Source organism: Telopea speciosissima, chromosome 7 (assembly GCF_018873765.1).
Source record: "Telopea speciosissima isolate NSW1024214 ecotype Mountain lineage chromosome 7, Tspe_v1, whole genome shotgun sequence".
Lineage (NCBI taxonomy): Eukaryota > Viridiplantae > Streptophyta > Magnoliopsida > Proteales > Proteaceae > Telopea > Telopea speciosissima.
The window spans coordinates 65,271,287-65,293,414 of NC_057922.1; the positions used below are offsets into that span (position 1 = coordinate 65,271,287).

At 38.7% G+C, this 22,128-nt stretch overlaps 2 protein-coding genes and 1 long non-coding RNA gene across 3 annotated transcripts; 2 read left to right on the forward strand and 1 right to left on the reverse strand.

Annotated features, from left to right (window-relative positions):
* Positions 1-71: 71 nt before the first annotated feature.
* On the reverse strand, positions 72-17,720 carry LOC122670123. The gene is made up of 4 exons (XR_006334129.1): positions 17,709-17,720; positions 14,570-14,843; positions 6,729-6,733; positions 72-83 (listed from the first exon to the last, which is right to left on the reverse strand). It is a non-coding gene; the product is annotated as an uncharacterized LOC122670123 (long non-coding RNA).
* Positions 7,110-8,029, forward strand: LOC122670121 (protein LURP-one-related 6-like). Its single transcript, XM_043867088.1, has 3 exons — positions 7,110-7,394; positions 7,467-7,709; positions 7,829-8,029. Exons 1-3 carry the CDS (start codon positions 7,158-7,160, stop codon positions 7,970-7,972), a joined length of 624 nt encoding a protein of 207 aa, XP_043723023.1. The 5' UTR covers positions 7,110-7,157; the 3' UTR covers positions 7,973-8,029.
* Positions 12,003-21,898, forward strand: LOC122670122 (copper transporter 5.1-like). The gene is made up of 3 exons (XM_043867089.1): positions 12,003-12,515; positions 14,134-14,139; positions 21,887-21,898. Coding segments are annotated over exons 1-2 (438 nt in total). The 5' UTR covers positions 12,003-12,078; the 3' UTR covers positions 14,135-14,139; positions 21,887-21,898.
* Positions 21,899-22,128: the final 230 nt, after the last annotated feature.

The following is a 22,128-nucleotide window of genomic DNA, read 5'->3' on the forward strand; positions in this document are numbered from 1 at the left end:
CAGGTGGATCCCATCTGAACCCCACATGTGAAATGACCACCTCCCCCTGTATTTGGGGTGATTTTTCGAGCTGCACTGTGCAGCTCCCGCCACAGCTGCACAAGATCCAAATCCCCTGTGTACAGCAGAGTTGCTGTAAAATGTAAAATATGAACAGAGAAAGGGTAAAACTGTCAAAACAGTAGGGTAAGGAATTAAATGATAGTTCCAAGTTTAAATACGTTAAAGTCTCATGATGAGTCATCTCATGACACAGACCATTCCTTAAGTGCCTCAGGCGATGTAAAAAGTAAAGAGTAAAACAAGAAAAAATGGGGAAGTTAAAAATGGAATTCTTTCCCTAAATTGCACGGCAAAGGAGGTAATGCCGTGTATTACGGATACAGGTTACGAATCCTAGGCATCAAATCACCAGATAACGTGAGGTGTTGTTGTACTCGGATAGTATAGCCCCAGAACAAAAAGCTATGATTTATGATTGTCTTCTAGCCCAAGAACAAAAAGCTATGATTTATGATTGTCCCTCTCTCTCTCTCTCTCTCTCACTCACTCACTCACTCACTCACTCACTCAATGACTCTTTGCGTGATACAGACTCTTATGCACTGTGCCCCAATGTGTCAGTGTGTGGGTTCCACCTCCAAATAGTCTTTGCTTTTTTGGGGGTAAGAAATCTAATCACTGACCATTAAAATAAAGAACCCTGAAACAAGGGAATTCAGATAACAGTCCGTAGAGAGGGGAGCCACCTCATCATGGTTTAAGTATTGGTATCGGTTTGTATCGGCCGAATTGGATAGTTTTCCTATTTCACAATGGGAAAAATGTTTTCTATATTGGGGGTGGGGACTGGGGGGGCCATGCCTAGACAATGTGTGGGTAAAATAATCGCCCTGCTCTCATAAAAGGTGGAGATCTCACTTTCAAGATATCAGTGCTCTACATGAATTTTCTCACCACTTCTTCTAAGGACATTTTAGATTTGCCCTTGATTCTTTTGGTTCCTTCAATCTGAATCAAATCATTCTTTTGTACTGGAGCATCTAAAGGCATCTGTTGAACATGAACATGTCACTTCAAACGATTTTTTCATAACTTATCATGTATCGGAGCTATTCCCAAACTAGCTCTAATATGATCTTTCCCTACTTTATCCTTTCTACTTTTGGGTTTTGGCTCTCACCCATCTCAACATCCTCATCTCTGCTACACTGAGTTTATCTATATAATACTTTTTAACTGCCCAACATTACGCATCATACATCATAGCCATTCGTATGATTGTCTTATAAAATTTACTTTAAGTTTTAAAGGAATACGCTGATCATATAACACATTGGGCGTACCTCTCAACTTCATCCATCATATTTTAACTCTCTATGAAACATTATCCTCTATATCACCTTCTTTATTTATGATTGAACCGAAATATCTAAAATAATCACTTTGCAAAATCTTCCTCTTATCAATTATCACCACTTCATTAACCGTCTTAATGTAACCAAAGTTACACATCATGTATTCCGTCTGCATTATACTTACCTTAAAACCTTTTGATTCCAATGTTGATATCCATAATTCTAATTCGGCATTAATCCTTGTTTCTGTCTCATCCAACAAAACAATGTCATAAGCTAAAAAACATACACCAAGGAAACCTCATCTTTAATGCCTCTGGTTAAATCATCTATGATAAGTGCAAACAAATAAGGATTTAAAGTTGATCATTGATGTAACCCAATTATAATTGAGAATTCATTACATTGGTCCCCGATGTTCTTCCACTTGTCACCGCACCATTATACATATTCTTAATTATGTCCACATATTTACTTGAAACGCTTCTCTTCTCTAATACTTGTCAGATTAACTCTCTAGGGACTCTGTTATAAGTTTTTTCTAAATCAATAAAGACCATATGAAGATCCCTATTGCAATCTCTAAATCTTTACATAAGTCTCTTAATTAAATAAATAGCTTCCATCGTGGATATTTATTGCCATAAAATCAAATTAGTTCTTTCTTGTCTCAAGTGGTTTTCAATAACTCTCTCCCATAATTTTATAGTATGACTCATTAGTTTTATGTCTTTATAATTATTGCAGCTCTGAATATCACCTAATGACAAAAAAATTAGAAGATCAAGTTTTCCTTAAGCCATGGTGGAGGGAAATTCTTTGACAATGGCTTTCCAATGAGCCAAAAAAGGTATTGTACAACAAGGCGAGAGTATTATCAACTTTTTCCAATAAAGGATCATAGGATGGTGGTTGAAGCCTTTCAATGCTGTGAAAAAAATAAAAAAAAACTTTGTCCAAGTTTAGATATATCAAAGTCCTTTTCTTCCAAACTTGATGAAGTCTGAATTCTGAAATGCTTCTACTATCACTTTTGCATGCGATTTACATTTACCGATAATATTTGGGAAACCATTAATCTTGGCATGTATTCCGAGTCTCTCACACCCTTGAAGATAAAGTTATAGGTATTTATCGGTGGCTATTTTGGTCATCGTCGATACTGATACCAAAACCGATATGGTATGGATAGGACCATATCAATTAAAAAACGATTCAATTTTTGGCCGATACTTTTGATCTACATTAGTCTCGTATTGAAATTGGGTAACTACGATATCAATAGATTCCATATGTGTCGATCGATATGATACCGATATCTTGATCTTTGCTTGACATTTATTACTTCTCTAAATTTGCCATGTGGTATTTATTGCTTCACTAAATCTGCCATGTGACATGGGCTTGGGTGGATCCTTTAAAGTAGTCCTTTTAACTAGTAAAATTTTAGTTCAAATTTAAAAAAGATTGAGTTTTCCTTCACTCACAGTAAAGGCATAAAAAATTAACATATGGAATCTGATCCTTCAATTGGATTAAAGGTAAAACTTCGTTAAGAACTCCATTCTCTCTCTCTCTCTCTCTTTCTCTTTCTATTCAAAGTAATTTGCGCAAAGAACTCTCTTTAATAGAATATATCATTTTTTGCTACGGAGCTCACAAGGGGGTTGTGGATTCTATTGTCCAAACATCAGATGCTGGTATTTTAGATCTTCGTTAATAAGGGCAAGAGTAAATGATGATATTCCCGGTTCAAAGAAACCAATCATACTATATTAAGACATTCTCTCTTTACCTCGAAAACTTTATCGTGATGAATTTAAGCAAAATATCTTTGCATGGCCTACTTTTTTTTGGGTGGTGGATCGTTGCTAGGGATGTAAACGAATTGAATTTGGCTCAAATTACTACTATCTGAATTCAAATTCATTTACTGGACATATCCGTACCTGATCCGATATCTGACGGAATTTTAAAAACTATTATTATGTTTGAGTTCGAGATTTTATTGGATAAATCTGCTTTGCTCCTTCTAAGTTATATTTTACCAATGATTTGAGTGTGGGGTCTTCTATGCTAGTCTGAATTTTGAAAAACTTGGGCCAACCTTAGGCAGATATTTTTCATTTTTAGCTTATATCCCAATCTTGGGCCATTCTAGTTTGTTTCAGCTTAGGATCGAACACTCGAACTAGTATGGGCTGGCCAGTGCCTCAATCAACCTTAGTCTAGTCCAGTCCAGTCCAACTTTTGAAATTTCTCAACCTTAACCTAGCCCATCTCAGCCCAAGCTCAAAAAAATTAAGCTAGGGATGGTGCATGTTTTTGGACCTTTATCCGTTGCTGTAACTGGAGCGCTGTTATGCGCATCGTGTGATGTAGCAACGGCCATGTGTGCACAGTGGGGTCTGCTATGCACATATTGCCGCTGTTGCACCGCATGATGCGCACAACAACGCTCCAGTTACAACAGCGAATAAAAACTTCCATGTTTTTGGGGCCAAAATTGCACCCTTAGCTTCCCCCCCTCCCCCCTCAAAAAAAAAAAAAAAAAGCCAGGGCCATGAGCCCATGAGATGATAAAGTAGGACGATTAGACTATTCTTTTGGGGGTGACAGGCTTGGAGAACTCTTCTAAGTTCTCATAATGGGTGGAGTCATAACTCTCTCTCTCTCAAAAGTCCTAAATGGTTCTCTTTTTTCCTTTTCTTTTTCTCGGTTGAATTGTGAGGCTCTTCCTTTTGGACATTCTCCACTGTAGGTTAGGCAGGCTAGTTAGCTTTACTCTAGAGTAAACCCGTCGTTTTGTTTAGTATTATTGGTAATGACTTCTTTAGGTAAACCTCTCCTTTGTTCAACATCTTTCTCCACCCATCCGAACAAAAAAAATAAATAACTAAATTTGGGTGAAACATATTATAATGGTTCATCTTGATTAGTCAAGTGATAGATTTGACGGTATTCAAAGTTTATAGACAGATAGATCTCAAGATCCCTTACAAGGAAAGCTTCAGTCTGAATAGAATTTATCAAATGAATAAAGTTTCAAAATTAGGATTACGTGAAACACAGTAAGTGTGCGTGGACATATATGGTGATGCATATCAATATACAATACATTATTTGATTGAGTTAAATTTTCAAAGTTGACACATCGGTCAATACGAGGCATGTACTATGTACCAATGGATAAAATTGTCACATCATCATTTCACGTAACAACCCTAATAAGCTTATCAAGGCTGTTCAAATAATTTTTCTTTTATTTTTCCTCTTTTTAGTTACGTTTGGTTGCAATGGAAATTAAAGAAAAGAGAAATGAAATTTTAAAATCTCAAAAAGAAACTTTTGTAATCAGTATCCCATGTAATTTTATAAACCACTTAAATTTTTACTAGATTTGGTAATGATACATTTTACATGTAATTTTTATTTTACTTTTAAATCAAAGAGAATTAGATGTAAAGTAAAATGAAATTTAATAATCAAATACGGAATGATTTGAACTTCGTGATTTAACCACTTGGGGTAATGATTACAAAAGTTTCTTTTTAGGTTTTAAAATTTCATTTCCCTACATTTAATTCCCGTTGCAACCAAATGTAATTTTCAGAAATTATCATCTTATTAGGTTTTAAAATTTCATTTCCTTACATCAAATTTATTTTTATTTTTTTGTTTTTTGGTGGGGAGCGGGGCGGCTAAGAGTGAAGTGAGATAAATCATCGATTTATTCTCTAACTGTGTATTTATCGAGTTCGATTCCTCTGTACATACCAATAGGTGAACGTACATACGAGAGCCAACCACCTGTATTTTTTTACCATTTACAAGGGGAGGAGGGGTTTTTATGAAAACAAAATTTAAATTTGATTGGCTCTCACATGTACGTTCACCTGTTGATACGTACAGATGATTCATTCTCGTATTTGCCCCGCCCCTCCCCCAAGTTTTCTTTTTCTCCAACCCGGATAACTTTTGAAGGATTGAAGACTCAAGTCACTTGTGATAGTTACCTTCAAGATTTAAGAACGGAATTGGTTAGAATCGACCAAAATATGTCACCCAACAAATCAAACATAGATCGATTAAATTCGGATGTTTTTTTTTTAGGTAAATGAAATCGGAAACTGTAATCCTAAAAATCAAATAGATCGACCGAAATCGGAATCGGCTGATCCTATCCCAATATTAAAACACTGGTGGCATCAATTGGGTCAAGGATAAGTCTAGCGATCCACCCATATATGATATATCTGGTTTGGATGGTCCAATCTGACCATAATCACCCACGGGTCAAAAACGTAAGACCCAACCCACGAATAGATGGGTTATTTCATGGGTTGAACTCATATTGTTGCCATCCCTAATCATTATATGAAAAAACAAGCCATAACCTTTATTTGATTCCCCAATCTACCTACTAAAGTTCCAGTGAAAGTGATCTTAATCCCTCGGATACCACAAGAAATTAAGGCTTTAGAGGCTGTATTAAGCGCGGCTGAAGGTAAGAAAACTACCTTTAATCATAGTTTTAGTTCATGGCATCAAATCAAATATTGGTCTGTTTCAAAATCGATATCGATACTGATATGTATCAGTTTGTATTGGTCATATCATACGTTTTTGCCCTCAAAGATACCAATACCAACATGGATTTTAACCATTTTACTATGTTTGCATCGTATCACTGATCTAGTATTGGCCAGCATTGATATTGATATGGCCCATCCGATACCATATTCCTAAAACCCTTCCTCAAATACATTTAACCGCAGTTGTTTTACTACAACAAATCCACCCCTAAATGTGCCATAACAATTTAATAAAGGAGCAGAAAGCACGCCATCAGTCACGCTAGACATGCCACCCCTGCACCTTGACACAAGGGCACACTCCAGGTGTGCGGCGGTCATTTTGAACATCCTTGCGTTAGGGTGCAGGGGCTGCGCACCTTGTGCGATCGAGTGGCGTTCTCTTTCCCATTTAATAATGATGGTTTTGGGCTGATTGTTCATCTGATTAGGGTTCTAATACTATCCAAAGAAGAATATAGAAGAACAAGCAAAGGCTAAAATGATTCTGTACCATTTAAAACTACACCACTTGAGTTAATTTAATTAGGACCGAGTTTGCCTCCACCCATGGTGAATGGGATGAGGGGTGTGAGAGAGCATGAATGACCATCGAGAGGGTATTTTGAAACATACAAAAACCCTAGGAGGGGTTTGTGAACCCTAGGATGATAGGTGAACGTCTTCTATGAGTGTGGAGGAAAACTTTGTCCATTTTATTAAACAAGCATTTCATTTCATTGAGTACCCCAAAAGCTTTGTTTTTTTTGGTAAGAAGTACCTCAAAAAGCTACACCAAACCTTTTGCACTTTAATATCAAGGCATACTCCCCAATAGTCAAAAGATTATTCTAAATCTCCCCCTAGAATCTAATCTTCCATCAGTTTCAAAGTTCCGAAGCAACTTTTTGAGCTTGTGGTACTCAATTTCAAAAAGCCAAAGGAACCCTTCTTTGAATTCAAGGACAAACCTTTATCACAAACTTATAGAAGCTCTGCATTCATAAACTCCACACTCAAACTAAAGCTTCTTATTACAACCTTCTTGATATGGAATAGTCAATATAGTAGAAAGTCACTACTAAACCTTTGAATTGAAGAAGTAGAAGGAGACCATTTTCTTCTCTAACTTTCCACTACATTGATCACTTGGTTATATATTAGTTAGTTGGGGGTAAAAGAGGGTTCTTCATTGTGGATTCTAAGAAAAATTTTAAGAGAAAAAATGTCTGCAACTGCCATTATCAAGCCCATTGTGAGCAAACTCTATTGTTCTGCTTCACAGGTAGTAGTACTCACAGTGAGAAAGAGGCCTCATGTTGTGAATGGAGGAGGTTTTGTAGTCACGGATTGCAGCCAAAAGATTATTTTCAAGGTTGATGGTTGTGGAACTTTAGGCATCAAAGGAGAATTGATCCTGAGAGATGCTGATGGAGAATCTCTGCTTCTAATTCGCCGAAAGGTATATATTCTAGCCAATAATATAATCAATTCTTGGAGTATATAGATATATTCATTCAATCTATACTTGCAGGGAGGCATGTTTCAAGCTCTAAGCATTCATAGGCAATGGAAAGGTTATATGGTGGACTATGAAGGAACAGAGAAGTTGGTTTTTAGCCTAAAAGAGCCAAACTCATGCCTTGCAAAGAACATTAAAGTGAATGTTGTACCTAAGAAATGCAATATTAATATGGACTGGGATTTTGAGGTCAGGGGTTCTTTTCCTGATAAAGCTTGTGTCATTATTGATTCTGCTGGAAACACAGTTGCAAAGGTAACTATACTTCCTTACCCACTTTCCCACTTTGTTTGAGAGAAAGAGAGAGAGAATTCTTTAGTCTGAGCCACTTAAGAAAATTTTAACTTGGTGGGTCTAATTGTTGATAAGTGCAGGTTGGAGTGAAGAAGGAGGCACAGTTGATGATGGTAAGCAAGGATCTCTATCAGGTGGAGGTGCAACCAGGATTTGATCAAGCTTTTGTTTGTGGGGTTGTAGCTGTTCTTGACAATATCTATGATGAGTCTACTCATTGTTGAACAGATTTTGAGACTGGGAAGAACATGTCTCCAACTATTATTTAAGCAATTCTATTTGTTTTTGTTTGTTTTTTGGTTGATCTTGAAATGTTAATGGATGGGGATGGTTTTACTATATATTTTCTATACTGATACTGACTCTGGCCCTAATTTTCTTCTACCCATAAAAATGAAACAAGAAGTTTGCCATTTTTTGGCTTCTCTTTCTGAAGAGTTCATAGTTTTGTGCATCGACAGTTCCCTTCCGTGATGGTTGCTATTTTGATACCATGTGAGATTTCAAGCAAGAACTATTAGGTGGAAGGCTCAACTATTGGGTTAGAATCCACTTTTTGACAAGGTTATGTGAGAATCAAATAAGCAAGAAAGCAACAAGTGAACAAAATTTATATGAAATCCAAGTGAGACAAATAATCAAACAATACAAGAGCAACACAAATGTAGCACAAGAGATTTTCGTGGAAAACCCTCCAATGAAGATGGAAAATTCCACTTTTGTCTCGAACAGGAAGGGTTGTTTTGGTTAAGACAACGATGAGTGATGTTCCTACAAATTGGATGTCTTGTTTTTTTTTAATTCCTAATAAAATAAAAATTATAGGAAAAAAGATCTCTGTCCGGGAGTGTGGCCTATGCCAGCACTCCCATGAGTCTATCTCTCTCCTCCCCATGTGACAAGACACCTCTGCTCCCTTGTTTTAAGAAAAAGAGAGATAGACACACGGGAGTGCTGGCATAGGCCACACTCCAGTGCAGAAAACTGCTTCCCTAAAATATATTCCAAATTAGACACAATTAGCTCAAGATTTTGGAAAAGGGCTGAGGGGGAGAAGAAAAAGTGGTGTGGTATTCCGTGGAATAGGTTTATGTACCAAAAACTATGGATGGGTTGGGTTTTTGACTTTCAACTATTGTTGTGTTTCAGCGTATAATTACACTTCATCATGTGCTAACACAATAAATCATCTACAACTTTTGGTGTACTACTATTGGATGGTTTCCTTGTTGGGATTTCCTACCTAATAAGCAAGGTGTTAATCGGTTTGATTTTGGTTAATTGGTTCGGTTTCGTTCAGTTCAAAGTGTAAAGGGTAGAAATCAAAACCGAACCGTTGTTTATTAAACAATTCTAATATCTTAAATTGAAATCTATTAATAAAATGATTCCGGTTAAACGATTTTTAAAAGGTTTTCAGTTAAACTCTTTCTAATAGTTTCGATTTTGTTGTCGATTCGAGCATATATGGGAACAAACCTATTTTTGAAGCTTGATAAAGAAATATGATGTTGCTGAACTTTAACCACGACATCTAAGCCCAAATTGTGACTTAAGAAATAAGAAAAATTTACAGTAAATTATATAGATTTACAAAACGGTAGAGAGGGTATATAGAATGCCAAAACTAACACGTTTATTTATTTATTTATCATCGATTTAGTATGTACAATCGGTTCAACAGCATACCAGTTTTAGTTGATTCAAAATCGAAAATTTAAGCAGTTTCATTTCTTAAAATTAAAATCGAACAATTTAATAAACTATTTCATTTCTTAATATCAAAACCGAAATCGAGTAATAAATAGTTTATCGGTTCTGGTTTAGATGGTTCGATTCAGTTTCAGTTTGGAATTCACACCCCTAATAAGCACTAATAACCTAGATTATTGATTGAGTACAGTACACCAATATATAAGTTAAGAGAGAATGTTTGCTACGACACCAAAGTATAGTTTCTCATCAATGGGGGTGGGAAACCAAATCGTCCAATTAATGAGGAGTGTGTGCGGGATCCATGGTAGATGTGAGAGGATGTGTTCAGGAACATGCACACTGGCATCATGCCAATATTTTCCTCATAAGTTAATTATGCTTGGAAAAAATTGTTGTATTTCTCCTTACAAATTAAGATTTTTCAAGGAACATTTTCTTATTGGCCAAAGTTTTCCTTTCATATATATAGAAGGAAGCTCCATAGGTGAAGTGACCTTGTGATTAGACTCCTGATTCGTCATCACACTTTCGTCCCATATTGAGTCGGTTGAACCTATCCTCCCCTCTGTCCATCCGCTAACAATATTTTTTCTATAAGTTAATTGGGAAAAAGTTCTCTGTCCGGGAGTGTGGCCTACGCCAGCACTCCCATGAGTCTATCTTTCTCCTCCCCATGTGAAAAGATACCTATATCCCCTTGTTTTAAGGAGGAGAGAGAGAGACACATGGGAGTGCTAGTGTAGGCCACACTCCCGTACAGAAAACTGCTTCCAAAGTTAATTATACAATATGCTTGGAGAAAGTTTTTGTATTTCTTCCTATAAAGTCAAAGTTTTCCTTTCACCTGTATAGAAAGAAGCTCTATAAGTGAAGTGACTTTGTGATTGGACTCTTGAGTCATCATCTATTAGGTACTTAACTAATCACTCTGGCAGTAAGTAAATCTTTCCATGAGGATCCACTCTGTCTGACAGTTGTAGTGTTTTCTTGATGGATTTCACTCTACTCCAAGTAGTCCTTTCCGTGACGTGGTACTTGACTCTGATACCAAATATTAGGTAATTAATCGATACAACAAAAGCTCCAAAGCTGATGGAACACATTAAATCAAGCTCTTTAACCTATCTCACATTAGGCTAGTGCAATCTACCACCCATACAAAAGATTGAGCCCCATTAGGCACATAACATTTCATCATCATAATTTGACCCCATATTGAGTAAGGTGAAACTATCGTCCCCTCTACCCATCCGATGCTATTAATATCCATAGATAAAGGAAAAACGTAGTCTTTTTTATTTAATTGTAATGTCTAAGTTATTTTTAAGAAAAAGCACCATGATATCTTTCTCTTACCTTAGAAGATCCAATTTTATCAACAACAACGAAAAGGAAAATGTATAAATTTGTTGTGCAGAAACAATAAGGAAGAGAGAGAGACAGAGACAGAGACAGAAATAGGCATAACTCACAAGGCTGATACTTTTGTGTTATATAAATCTTCCCTTTTGCTGAAGACCTTGCCATCACAGTGACTTCTCGATTGTCTCTCTAGGCTGCTCTTCTTCTAACACAATCGAGGACATCCACATCACGATGTTCGACTTCAGTCATAAAATTGAAGCCAATACGACTTTATATGGATGCCATTAGAGTTGGAAACTAAGGGATCATTATCCGCTACTATACTCATCGTGCGGCGTTGTAGGTGCCATGTGTGCACAGCGAGCCCCACATGGCACCTACAACGCCGCACGATGAGTACAACAGCGAATAAAAATCCAAAACTAAGCTCCATAATCAAAATACCAAGCAAGCAAGAGAGAGAGAGAGAAATATGGATTAAAATCACATATCGTGTTTTTTAACCATTGGATGTTATAAAGGCTAGGTGTAATGATCTTAAGGGGTGCTGGACCGTCCAGCTCCAGCCGCGGCGGTACTGGAGCCAGGTCCCATTCTTTATCAAAAGAAAAGAGAGAGGGCCCATATTTTTAAATCTTTCACACGCAGTTCAAGAGAAAAACTTTTACCCTCCTTACCACAGAAAAAAAAAAAAAAAAAAAAAAAAAAAAAAAAGAGAGCCCCGGACCCAAGGGTGACGCAATTCTTTAGTCAGATGAAAGATTGCATCACCGGTGGGGTAGGTCATAGGTCATGTGACCGGATTCAATTAGTGAAAAGATAAACAAGGGTACCCATCCTAATAATAGATATAGTCTAATATGCTTTACTAAGTTGATTACGGAAGCTCGTCTATTTGACATAAACACCCTTAGATGCTTTCTTCTACCATTGGATTCAATCTACATCGAGTAAAAGCACAACTGACAAACCTAGTGGCCCGGTTATTCATACCTTTTCGAAAGGGCTAATTTAGTACTTTCAAGTACTTAGAGTAGTATTACTTCTGATCAAACGCGAAGACCGTTTGGTCTATACCTTCTCCCCCAACCAAACAAAATTTCTCCATCCTCTGCAACCTGCAATTCAGCAAATCTCTCTCTGTCTCTCTCTCCAATTACGCTTCGTTTAGAATTTGTATAGAAGGAGAAGGAAGGAGCAGAAGAACCCTCCTATCAAACGATTCCGTTTCAGTAAAGGCCAAGACACGATGATGCACATGACTTTCTACTGGGGTAAGAAGGTTACCCTGCTCATCGACTCATGGAAGACCGATTCATGGACGAGTTACGCTCTCACCATACTCGCTTGCTTCCTCTTCTCCGTCTTTTATCAGTACATGGAGGATCGTCGTATCCGCTTCAAAGTCTTCGCTACGGCTAAGAAGCCCTCCAACATCTCATCGATCGATACCCCTCTTCTCCTTCCAACGCTCGCCGGTGGCCGCTGGAAAAACCCCGCCAGGTATGGCGCTGCTACCTTGTTTTGTGTTAATTCGGCCATCGGGTACCTGTTGATGCTCGCAGTCATGTCCTTCAATGGAGGTGTCTTTTTGGCCATCGTTTTGGGGCTCTCTTTTGGGTATTTGCTCTTCAGGATTGCTGATGAAGACCTTTTGGCTGTGGAGAATCCCTGCGCTTGTGCTTGATATTTGAGATTTGAGATTTGAGATCCCTCTTGTATGGTTTAATATATGATTATCAATTTCCTGGATTTCGTTTTGGGGATTTTCACTTTGTGTAATTAATATTTCTTCTCATATCTCTCGTCGATCCATTCCATACTTAATTGGCGTTTGTACTCTTTTTATCTTTTTCTGTGTAAATGATCTTCAGAGATCCTTTGATAAAGAAAAAAAAAGGAGAATTTTTTCCTCGTTATTGGAGCTGAATTCAGAATTTGAGAATCCTTTTCTCTCCGTATTACCCATGGATAAAACTTTGAATCATCAGTTTTTCGTTTAATTTTGGGTTAGTGATCTCAAGTCTCCGCTGACCTATAAATCTGATTCAATTGGTGTTGAAAGAGCGATTTCTGTGTCAATCGGTTCTTTTTCAGGAACCCTAGAAATTTTTTACTGGATTTCATCCATGTATCAATAAACCCAGGGTTGGGGATGAATAATTTCAGATATTCAAGATGGAGATTTAAATGGGTGATTGGTGAATAATGCACTCTCTGATTCAATTAGGATTTGATGCTGGGAAAAGGGATTTGCTCTTCTCATCATGAAAGAGGTTTCAGTTTTCGTGATGGCTTTGATCTTGGGCTTCCTGCTGTGTATATTTAGACATAGCTTCAGCACTTCAACAATGGCCATGGCTATATTTATCCACCCTGTCGGTAAGTGTTCTTGAATTTACCTTCCTTTCCAAATCCAAGTCCCCAAGGTCCAAAGTGCTCTTTTAGCTGATGGATTGTGTTAGAAAAGTTCACAGAAGGTGCCTTGAGATTGAATGGGACATGGAATTGACATGAATGTCCCTGGACCAGTGGTTGAGAAATGTTGGAGAGAGTTCGAACTAAAATGGAATGATATTAACATGTAAGGGTGTGTCAATCGGGCCGGGCCAGGCGGTTCAGGTTTTTCAGTTTGGGTTTCAGGAAAACCAAAGTCGAACCAATAAGGATTTTTTGGTTTTGGTTCGGGTCATTGTCGGTTTGTGTTACCATGTTCAATACGATTCGGTTTGGGCATGGCTCAATTCATCCATTAACCATTTCAAATGGGCTATCAGGGTTCATTTTTTTTTCTTCCGGGTTCAGTCTGGTTAAGTGGGGCCCTGCCTTTTTTAGCCCAAACTGAGCGGAAACTGAATAGTATCAAAGAATGTAAACCAAAACCGGCCTGTTAAGGGTTCGGTTCGGTTGGGTGTAAGCTCAATCAGGTTTGGCCGGTTCAGTTTAGACTTTGACAGCCCTTATTAACATGGCTGCCAACTTATCTTCCATGCTTGACTTTCTTAAGAAGACAGGAAGTTAGGATTAAAGACAGATTCCACTTCCCAAAATTAGGAAATCTTAAGAGTAGAAAACACACCCTTCATGTTACCGCTCAACCCCTAGTGAACTAAAAATCGTATTCGATCATATACTTCTGCAGACGCTACACGACGTGACAACTATCTCTTGTCCAAAAAATAATAGGGTTTTTTACATTATCACCTCAAAATCTTTCATATTTACTATTACCCCTTCAAAAACTTTGAAATAACTATTATCCTCCCCTATTGCATATTAATAACTAACTGACTCCCACCGTTACAGACCCGTAACGGATGGGGTTAGTCGTGGTAGTGTGCCGTTGTCACAGATTTTTTAGGATCAAAATGCCCTTTTTGGGGTGATAATTGTAAAAAACTCCCACCTCATCACCGTCCCTTCTCCTTCTTCTTCTTCCTCCTCTGCAACCCCAACCGCCCCGATCGATGATGCCATCACCACCTGCCATCACAACTTTGATCAGTTGCCTGGGAAGCTCGCCCAGATGAACCTGGATTACTCTCCAAGGACTTCCTTTTTCTACCACTTTGAACAACTAGCTGTTCATAGTTCGATTCATTACAATACACAAAGCTCCTAAATCTGGAAAAGAAACCCTTGAATGTATCAAAACGTTGACTCCTATCTAGATAAAAAGAATCCAAAGCTATGGTAAGGAAGTCCGAGAACATTTCGTCCGTAAATGTATTGTCTTCCACTTTGATGCATCTGAAGGATCATAGATCTGCCCAGGCCACCATGGGTGACTTTTAATTTTGGCCCATACAAAATCACTAATAGAGAACTCATGTTCTTGATCATTTGCTACCTGCTCCTCTTCTTCTCCTTCATCTACTTCTTCTTTTTCTTCCCTGCCTTCCTCACTGTTATTCGTCTTGGTCTCCACCATGGGAACAGACATTCCTGAAACTTCGTCGCCCGAATTTTCTCCATTATCAGATAACAAACCCCCTTCCTGCTTAAATTCGGTGTCTCGCATGAACCATGAGTCTCTACAACAATCGGTTCCCCTGAAAGTTTAATCTTCGCAGCAGAGTCGCCACCCTTCCATCGCGAAGAACCTTCCTCTCCCGACAATGTCTGGTCAGCACTGTCCTTCTCATTTACTACTAAACTGTCCACTCCAAGAATAACATTTCCCTTCACATTCTCGCGAGCAAAACCAAACTCTTTCCCATTCTCTTGGGACTCTGAAGAAGCTTCAGTCATCCGACTTCCACCATCTCCAAGCGCATGACCTCCCAAAGTTCCATCTTTCTCCTCCTTGTCGAGCACCGAAGTCACCCCTCCACTCGAATCAACCGTTCGAGCCGTCACATCACCATCCTCACCTTCGATATTGTTAACAGAAACCCTAATACCATTCCCTTCAACTCTGTCCAATGGAATCTCCGACGGCAATTGTGATCCGGTCAGGGTTTCATTCGAAACCCTAGATCCAACTTTGACGATCCCTTCTTCTAAGATTTGAGCTTTAACAGGTTCCAACGCAACACTGCCCTCAGCTAGGGTTTCTGTGTTTTCCATTCCTTGGAAAATGTTTCAAAGTATCTCTTAATTTCACCACCAATCTCACATGGATTACACAATTGAAACAAAATTAAGAGAAAAAAAACTAGAAAGAAATAATTATTCCCTTATCTGTTCTGAGGAGGGTTTCTATTTTCATGGAGAAGTTTGGTAGAAATCGTAATGAAGAATCCATTAAAAGTAAGAGAGAGAAGAGCAGCAACCAAAAACAAAAAATTTCCATCTCCATTAATTGCTGTAGTATCTATAGCTTTGTCATGACTAGTGAATGAGACGAAGGAAGGGGTTGCAGAGGAGGAAGAAGAAGAAGGAGAAGAAGGAGGAGGAGGAGAAGGGACGGTGATGGGGTGGGAGTTTTTTACATTACCACCCCAAAAAGGGCATTTTGGTCCTAAAAAATCCATGACAACGGCACATTGTCACGACTAACTCCCTCCGTTATGGGTCTGTAATAGTGGGGGCCAGTTAGTTATTAATTAGTATGCAACAGGAGAGAGTAACAGTTGTTTCAAAGTTTTTAGGGGATAATAATAAATATGAAAGATTTTGGAGTGATAATTATAAAAAACCCAAAATAATATAGGGTGGAAGAAGAAGCCGAGCATTTTTTTTTTTGAAAAAAAAAACGTATTTCATTTGTGTGTAGAGTGTAGACAATCCCTTCCCCTTGTGTAGGTGGAGAGCCTATCCTTTTATTTTTGGAAAAAGAAAAGAAAAAGTGTATCACTTGTTTGTTGAGTGTAGATAATTCCTTCCCCCTTGGGGTACGTGGGGAGTGGTCTTTGTTGTTATAATTTGAATTGACTACCAATGAAATGTTGATCCTGAATAATAAAAAAAATGGAATTAAAAACAAAATATGCAAATTTATACATATTGAAGCCAATATGACTTCCAACACGATCGAGGACGTCCACATCACAGACAATGTTCGACTACTCAGTCATCAAATTGAAGCCAATATGACTTTATGTGGGGTGCCATTAGAGCTGGAAACTATGATCCTTAATCAAAGTACCAAGCAAGCAAGCAAGAGAGAGAGAGAGTACCTGTGACTGGGCTGTGGTAGCAAGCTAAGAAGAGAAGGAAGTTGCAGCCAAGGGCTACAATCGGGAAGTCACCGTGATGGCAAGGTCTTCTGCAGAAGGGAAGATTTACATTAAAAAAACAAGTCTCAGCCTTATGAGTTATACCTCTCTCTCTCTCTCTCTCTTCCTTTTCTCAATTTGTTTCTCACTTTCATTTTAGGGTTTTTGCCGCTGTAACTTCCTTCTCTTCTTAGTTGGCGACCGCAGCTCAGTCACACATAGTCTCTCTCTCTCTCTCTCTCTCTCTCTCTCAGTTATTCTCTCTTGCGATGCCTCTCCCTATTCCCCTCCCTTGAAATAAAATCACTATGGTATCTTACATCACTGGCAAAATCAAAACATCATTTCAGGTGAAAGAAGGAAAGATTTGTCAGTAAATGCGAAGCAATTTAAGCGGAGGGTCTTCTATGGTTTCGGTTCTCCTTCCCCGTTAGAGTTTCAATCACGCAGTACGTTCAATTCTTTCTCTTTCACTGCTTCCCTTTCAAGATGGGTTCGTTATCTGTCTTAAAAATAAAAATTGCTATTATGGGTTTTCGTTTGATATTCAAATTTATCCCCTTGATTACCTTACCCGGTTATCATTCTTTTAATTGGTGAACATATTTAAATAGTCTTTCTTATACATCTATTTGGTGTCAAATGCCATTGCGTTTACCTCATTTCTTCTATTTTTAATCAACCAATTTTAATTGGTGAACATATTTAAATAGTCTTTCTTATACATCTATTCGGTGTCAAATGCCATTGCGTTTACCTCATTTCTTCTATTTTTAATCAACCAAAAGCTTTGTGTTTCTTCCTTTTTTTTTTTTTTTTTTTTTTTCTGACCTCGGTGTTATAAGTTTGCCCTTTTTCACTGGGAGGATTTTTTTTTTTTTGGGGGGGGGGGGGTTGTGAAGCTCTATTGTGAGTGATATATGAACAAAGGTCAGGGTCAATCAGGGCCAATCTGGCTCGGCCCTGCATAATCAGAGCCAATCAGAGCGGACCTAGGCTGGGTTGAGCTCGATAGGTTTGGGCTTGGGTTGAGGTTTTTAGTCCCTGAGTCAGGATCAGGGCAGGCCTGGGCTAAGCTAAAGGGTTCCAAGGTTAGGCTAGGGTTTTAGAAAACCCGGCCCAACCTGACCCTGTTTCAGCCCTAATTCGTGCCTTCTGCAAGCTATCTGTCACAGATGCATTCAATCATCTCCTTCCCCATTCTGATTGCCAACACCACTGAACGGTCCCCCCCCCTCTCCTAGTGATCTTGATTCCCACTCCACTAGTCGTGGTTCATCTTGTGGTCATGAGGGCCTAGTAGGTTCAAACGAGGTCGTGGCGGTCGTGGTTTCCCTCCTTAACACAGTGGTCGCCTCTGGTGCACGATTTTCCATCGTACCAATCACAATGCAAATACTACTATTATCGCCCCCATCCATTCCCAATTATGGTTATCCCTCCCCCTCCCCCTCCCTTTACCCTATCTACCTCAATCACCATCCACAGCCCTAACTTGGTATCCTGACAATGGCGCTACCTATAACGTTACACTCGACCTGCAGTCATTATCCTCGTATGATAACTACCCCGGACCAGACGCCCTCCTTGGCAATGGTAAGGGTCTCCCTATTTCCCATATTGATAATACTTCAATTTCATCTCCTTCCTCCTCTCTTTTGTTTCAGTTATATATCTAATGTTTTGGATGTCCCCTCAATTACAAAATCTCTACTTTCTGTTCAACATTTTTCTAAGGACAATAGTGTGTATTTTGAATTTCACCCGTCTTATTTTTGTGTCAAGGATCAAGTAACCAAGTCAACTCTCCTCTCTGAACCGAGTAATAGCGGCCTATACACTTTGGACTCTCCATCCCGTCCCTTTCCCTCCGTCAAAGTGCATTTGGGCCTATCCCATTGTGCATAAATCAGACGCATTTTCTATTTTTCTTCAATTTAACATCTTCGTTGAGTGCCATTTTTCCTATTCTCTAAAAGTGATACAAACAGATTGGGGTGGGGAATATCGTTCCCTTCCCTCCTTTGCCCACCTTGGCATCTCCCATCACTTATCGTGTACCCATATGCATGCGCAACAAGGCTCTGTTGAAAGGCATCATCGCCACATTGAAGAGACAAGTCTCTTTCTTCTCACCCATGGTTCTATTCCTAGGCAATACTGGCACTTTGCATTTGAAATTGTTGTCTACTTCATCAATCCTATACCTACTTGTGAATTAATAGTGTGGATGCGAGAGTTGAATGATGTTTACAGGTGGAATTAAGGGAGGGAAGACGTCAAAGGAGACACTCTTTTTGGGAATGCTGAGGGTAAATACAGTGTGTGTTTTATAAGGATAATGAAATGAAAATTTGATATCAAGCCAGGGGTATTATTGGCAAGGGGAATGCTGGGACACGCTCAATGATAGAATGTGTGGCCACGCTCCAATAGGAACATAACATGTGGCAGTCACGTGGTTTTCGAAAAAAAGAAAACTGATTCTAGAAGGTTTTGAATGGAAAACTAATGCCACGTGTCATTTAAATATTTAATGCAGTGTGGCCTCACGCTAATTTATTGAGTGTGGCCTTAGTATTTACCCTTTTGAGAAAAAATCAGAAATATATTGACTTTGCTTTGGTGTCAAACATGGGATTTTTCCAATTATTTACCACCCAAAAAAAAAAACAAAAAAAAGGTAATTTACACATATCACCCCTGAGGTTTGACGAAAAGATAATTTTACCCCCAGGTTTGAAAAATTCTGCATACCTACCTAAGGTTGCAAACAGTAACAAATAAACCCATTACGTCAGTTCATGATTAACAGTGTTAAAAATAAGAGGTAAACTGACAAAATTACCCTTACAAGAAAAGAAAAAAAAAACCTGCAACTTATCTTCCCCAAATCGATTGGGGAATGGGGAAGATAAGTTGGAGGTTTTATGCAAAATAAGTTTAAAAAGATCTTTTATTTCATGGATAAATGAGTTAATCTTCTTCTTCTCTGTTTCTATTTCCATCTTCCTCTTCCCCATTAGCCTCTTCTTTCTTCCCAACAAACCCTAACCCCAATACCTAATCACTTTCTTACATCTCGCCTCTTTATTACCCTAATCTGGACTCTCTCGATAACCCTAATTCAACTAAATCTCCTCCTACTGCCACCGGATACCCAAAATTCAATCTGGAGAAGAAACCAGTGAGGATGAAAGAACTTACACGTCCATATCGACCGGTTGGATCGGTGTCAACATAGCCAGAGTCTGCCATAGCTCCACCAACACGTTCTGCAACTCGCGCTTTATAAAATTTCATTTCTTAGAATCGATCTCTTCGTCCAACAAGAGGCTGGGTCCTTTGCATCTTCAACTTGGCAAATTCTACACCTGATCGCATCAAATTTCATAACAATAGTCTCAACCGATTTAATATCAACACTAGCTGCCAAGGATAACCTAACCTCCTTGCTGCTCCTTAATCTTTTGTAGGATGACTTGCCCTTCTGTCTCACCCCACTACTAGTGGCTTCAACATCGGTATTATGAACATTAGGGTGAGAAAGCTGGTGTGCAGGTTGCTTTAGGTTGTCACTGATCGCACAGAATCACCCTTGGTTTCACTTTCTTCTTGCACATCATGGAATTTGGAGCTCTTCCTCGATGGCCCTGCATCACCATTGGCAGAATCTGAAAAGACAAACGGCATTGCAGGACGCGGTGTTCTATATGAAGGCATCGTTGCAGATGGGGTTTGCACAGGGTTCGGGTAAACAAAAGGACCTGCTTGATTGGTAGCTCCACTAGTGGTCTAAGGTTGTTGTTCATGTGGCAGTAAATCTTGATCGATTCTAAGCATGATCCAAGCCATCTCCACTACCGCACGTGAGAAATCGTATTTGTTAGCAACCATTTGATCTATATAATAGATAGATAATCACTAAACATGAAAAAAAAAAATCGAAAGCTGAGTGGAGGAGTGATTTGATTTGAAAAGATAAGAGCAGAGAATGTGTTTGTGTTTATGTCTCTGTGTCTTTTGAGAGCGACTGAGACCCAAATGTTTTGATTTTTCTCCTCTTTCTCCCTCTCAAAGATAGGTTAGATGATGGGTCGAGTTCATACCTGTCTTTCCTTCCTCTTCAGAAATCAATAATATCTAACGAGAGGGGAGATTTTCAGGATACCTGCAACTCATCTTCCCCAATCGATTTGGGGAAGATGAGTTGCAGGGTTTTTTCTTTTCTTTTCTTTTCTTGCAAGGGTAATTTTGTCAGTTTACCTCTTATTTTTAACACTGTTAGTCATGAATTGATGGAATGGGCTTATTAGTTACTATTTGCAAACCTCAGGGGGGCACGCAGATTTTTTCAAAACTGTGGGGTAAAATTATCCTTTCGTCAAACCTCAGGGGTGGTATGTGTAAATTACCCAAAAAAAATTTGGGTCAATCTCCTAACTTAAAAGCAACAAACAATAGGGGAAAGGATTCCCCGAAACCAGTGTAGGGAGTAATTTGCATGTCACACCAATAGTGGTTTTTAAAAAAAAATATAATATCTATATGGAGACAAAGTTGTAGTTGACATTGGTATTGGTTGCTGTCAACAATTGATTTTCATCATCTGCTGCCGCCTGCCCGTGTGACCATGCGGTCGGCATGCAGCCTCACACAAGCAAGGGTAATGACCGCTCTACCCATTGCCTGAGCACTCTGCCTGAGTGGGGTCCATTTGGGGTCCATGCCCTGCTTGTGTGAGGCTACACGCCAACTGCACAGGCAGACAGGCAGCAGCAGAGGATCCAAATTGGTCAATAATGATATCGATATGAATCTATTGTTCTAATAAACAAACAACTTTTGACAAATAATTAAAAAGAAAAAACCTTTTATTCGCTTCAACCAATATATATTGAAATCGTAGATACTTAAATGGATTTGAATCCTTTGCGGCTTGGACGGCTGCTCAACTCATAGGCCGCCACGTGGAATTAATGACGATCCAATTGTTGGTAGATAGTGGTCTAGCATTTTTTAATTTTGAGCTGCAATTTTGAATTGTCATCATCTCTACCAACCATTGAATCGGTATTAATTCCACGTGACAACTTGTGAATTGAGCACAGCATGATGGTTGTTCTTCAGGCCGCAGAGGATCCAAATCCTACTTAAATCCATGTATTGAGTCCATATATTCAAAATAGAAGAAAAAAATAACTAAAAAAATCATATTAGAGGGAAATTGCACTTGACATCGTGGGGGCTGGGGAAAGTCTTTCACCAATTTAATCTTTGAACAAAGATCTTCCTTCCCTTGAAAGATAAGGTTGCTTTGATTTTGAGTCTCATGAGGTTCCACTTTTTCTATTTGGCCACATTGTATGTTCTATTTGGGAATATGAGAAAATGGAGATCTCAAGGTCATCAATTTATTTATTTATTTTTTTATCATTTTATCATGAGATTGAGTTCCCTCACTGCGTAGTATACGCTAGCGCCTCCCTGTGTCTATCTCTCTCCTTCCACAATAAGGGATAGATATGTCATTTTATAAGAGGGAGGCATTACCGTACACTACAAAACCTAGCATTATCTTTTCACCTTTTATCGTATAGTAAAAAAATCTTTAAAATGCAACAGATTTTTTTTTTTTG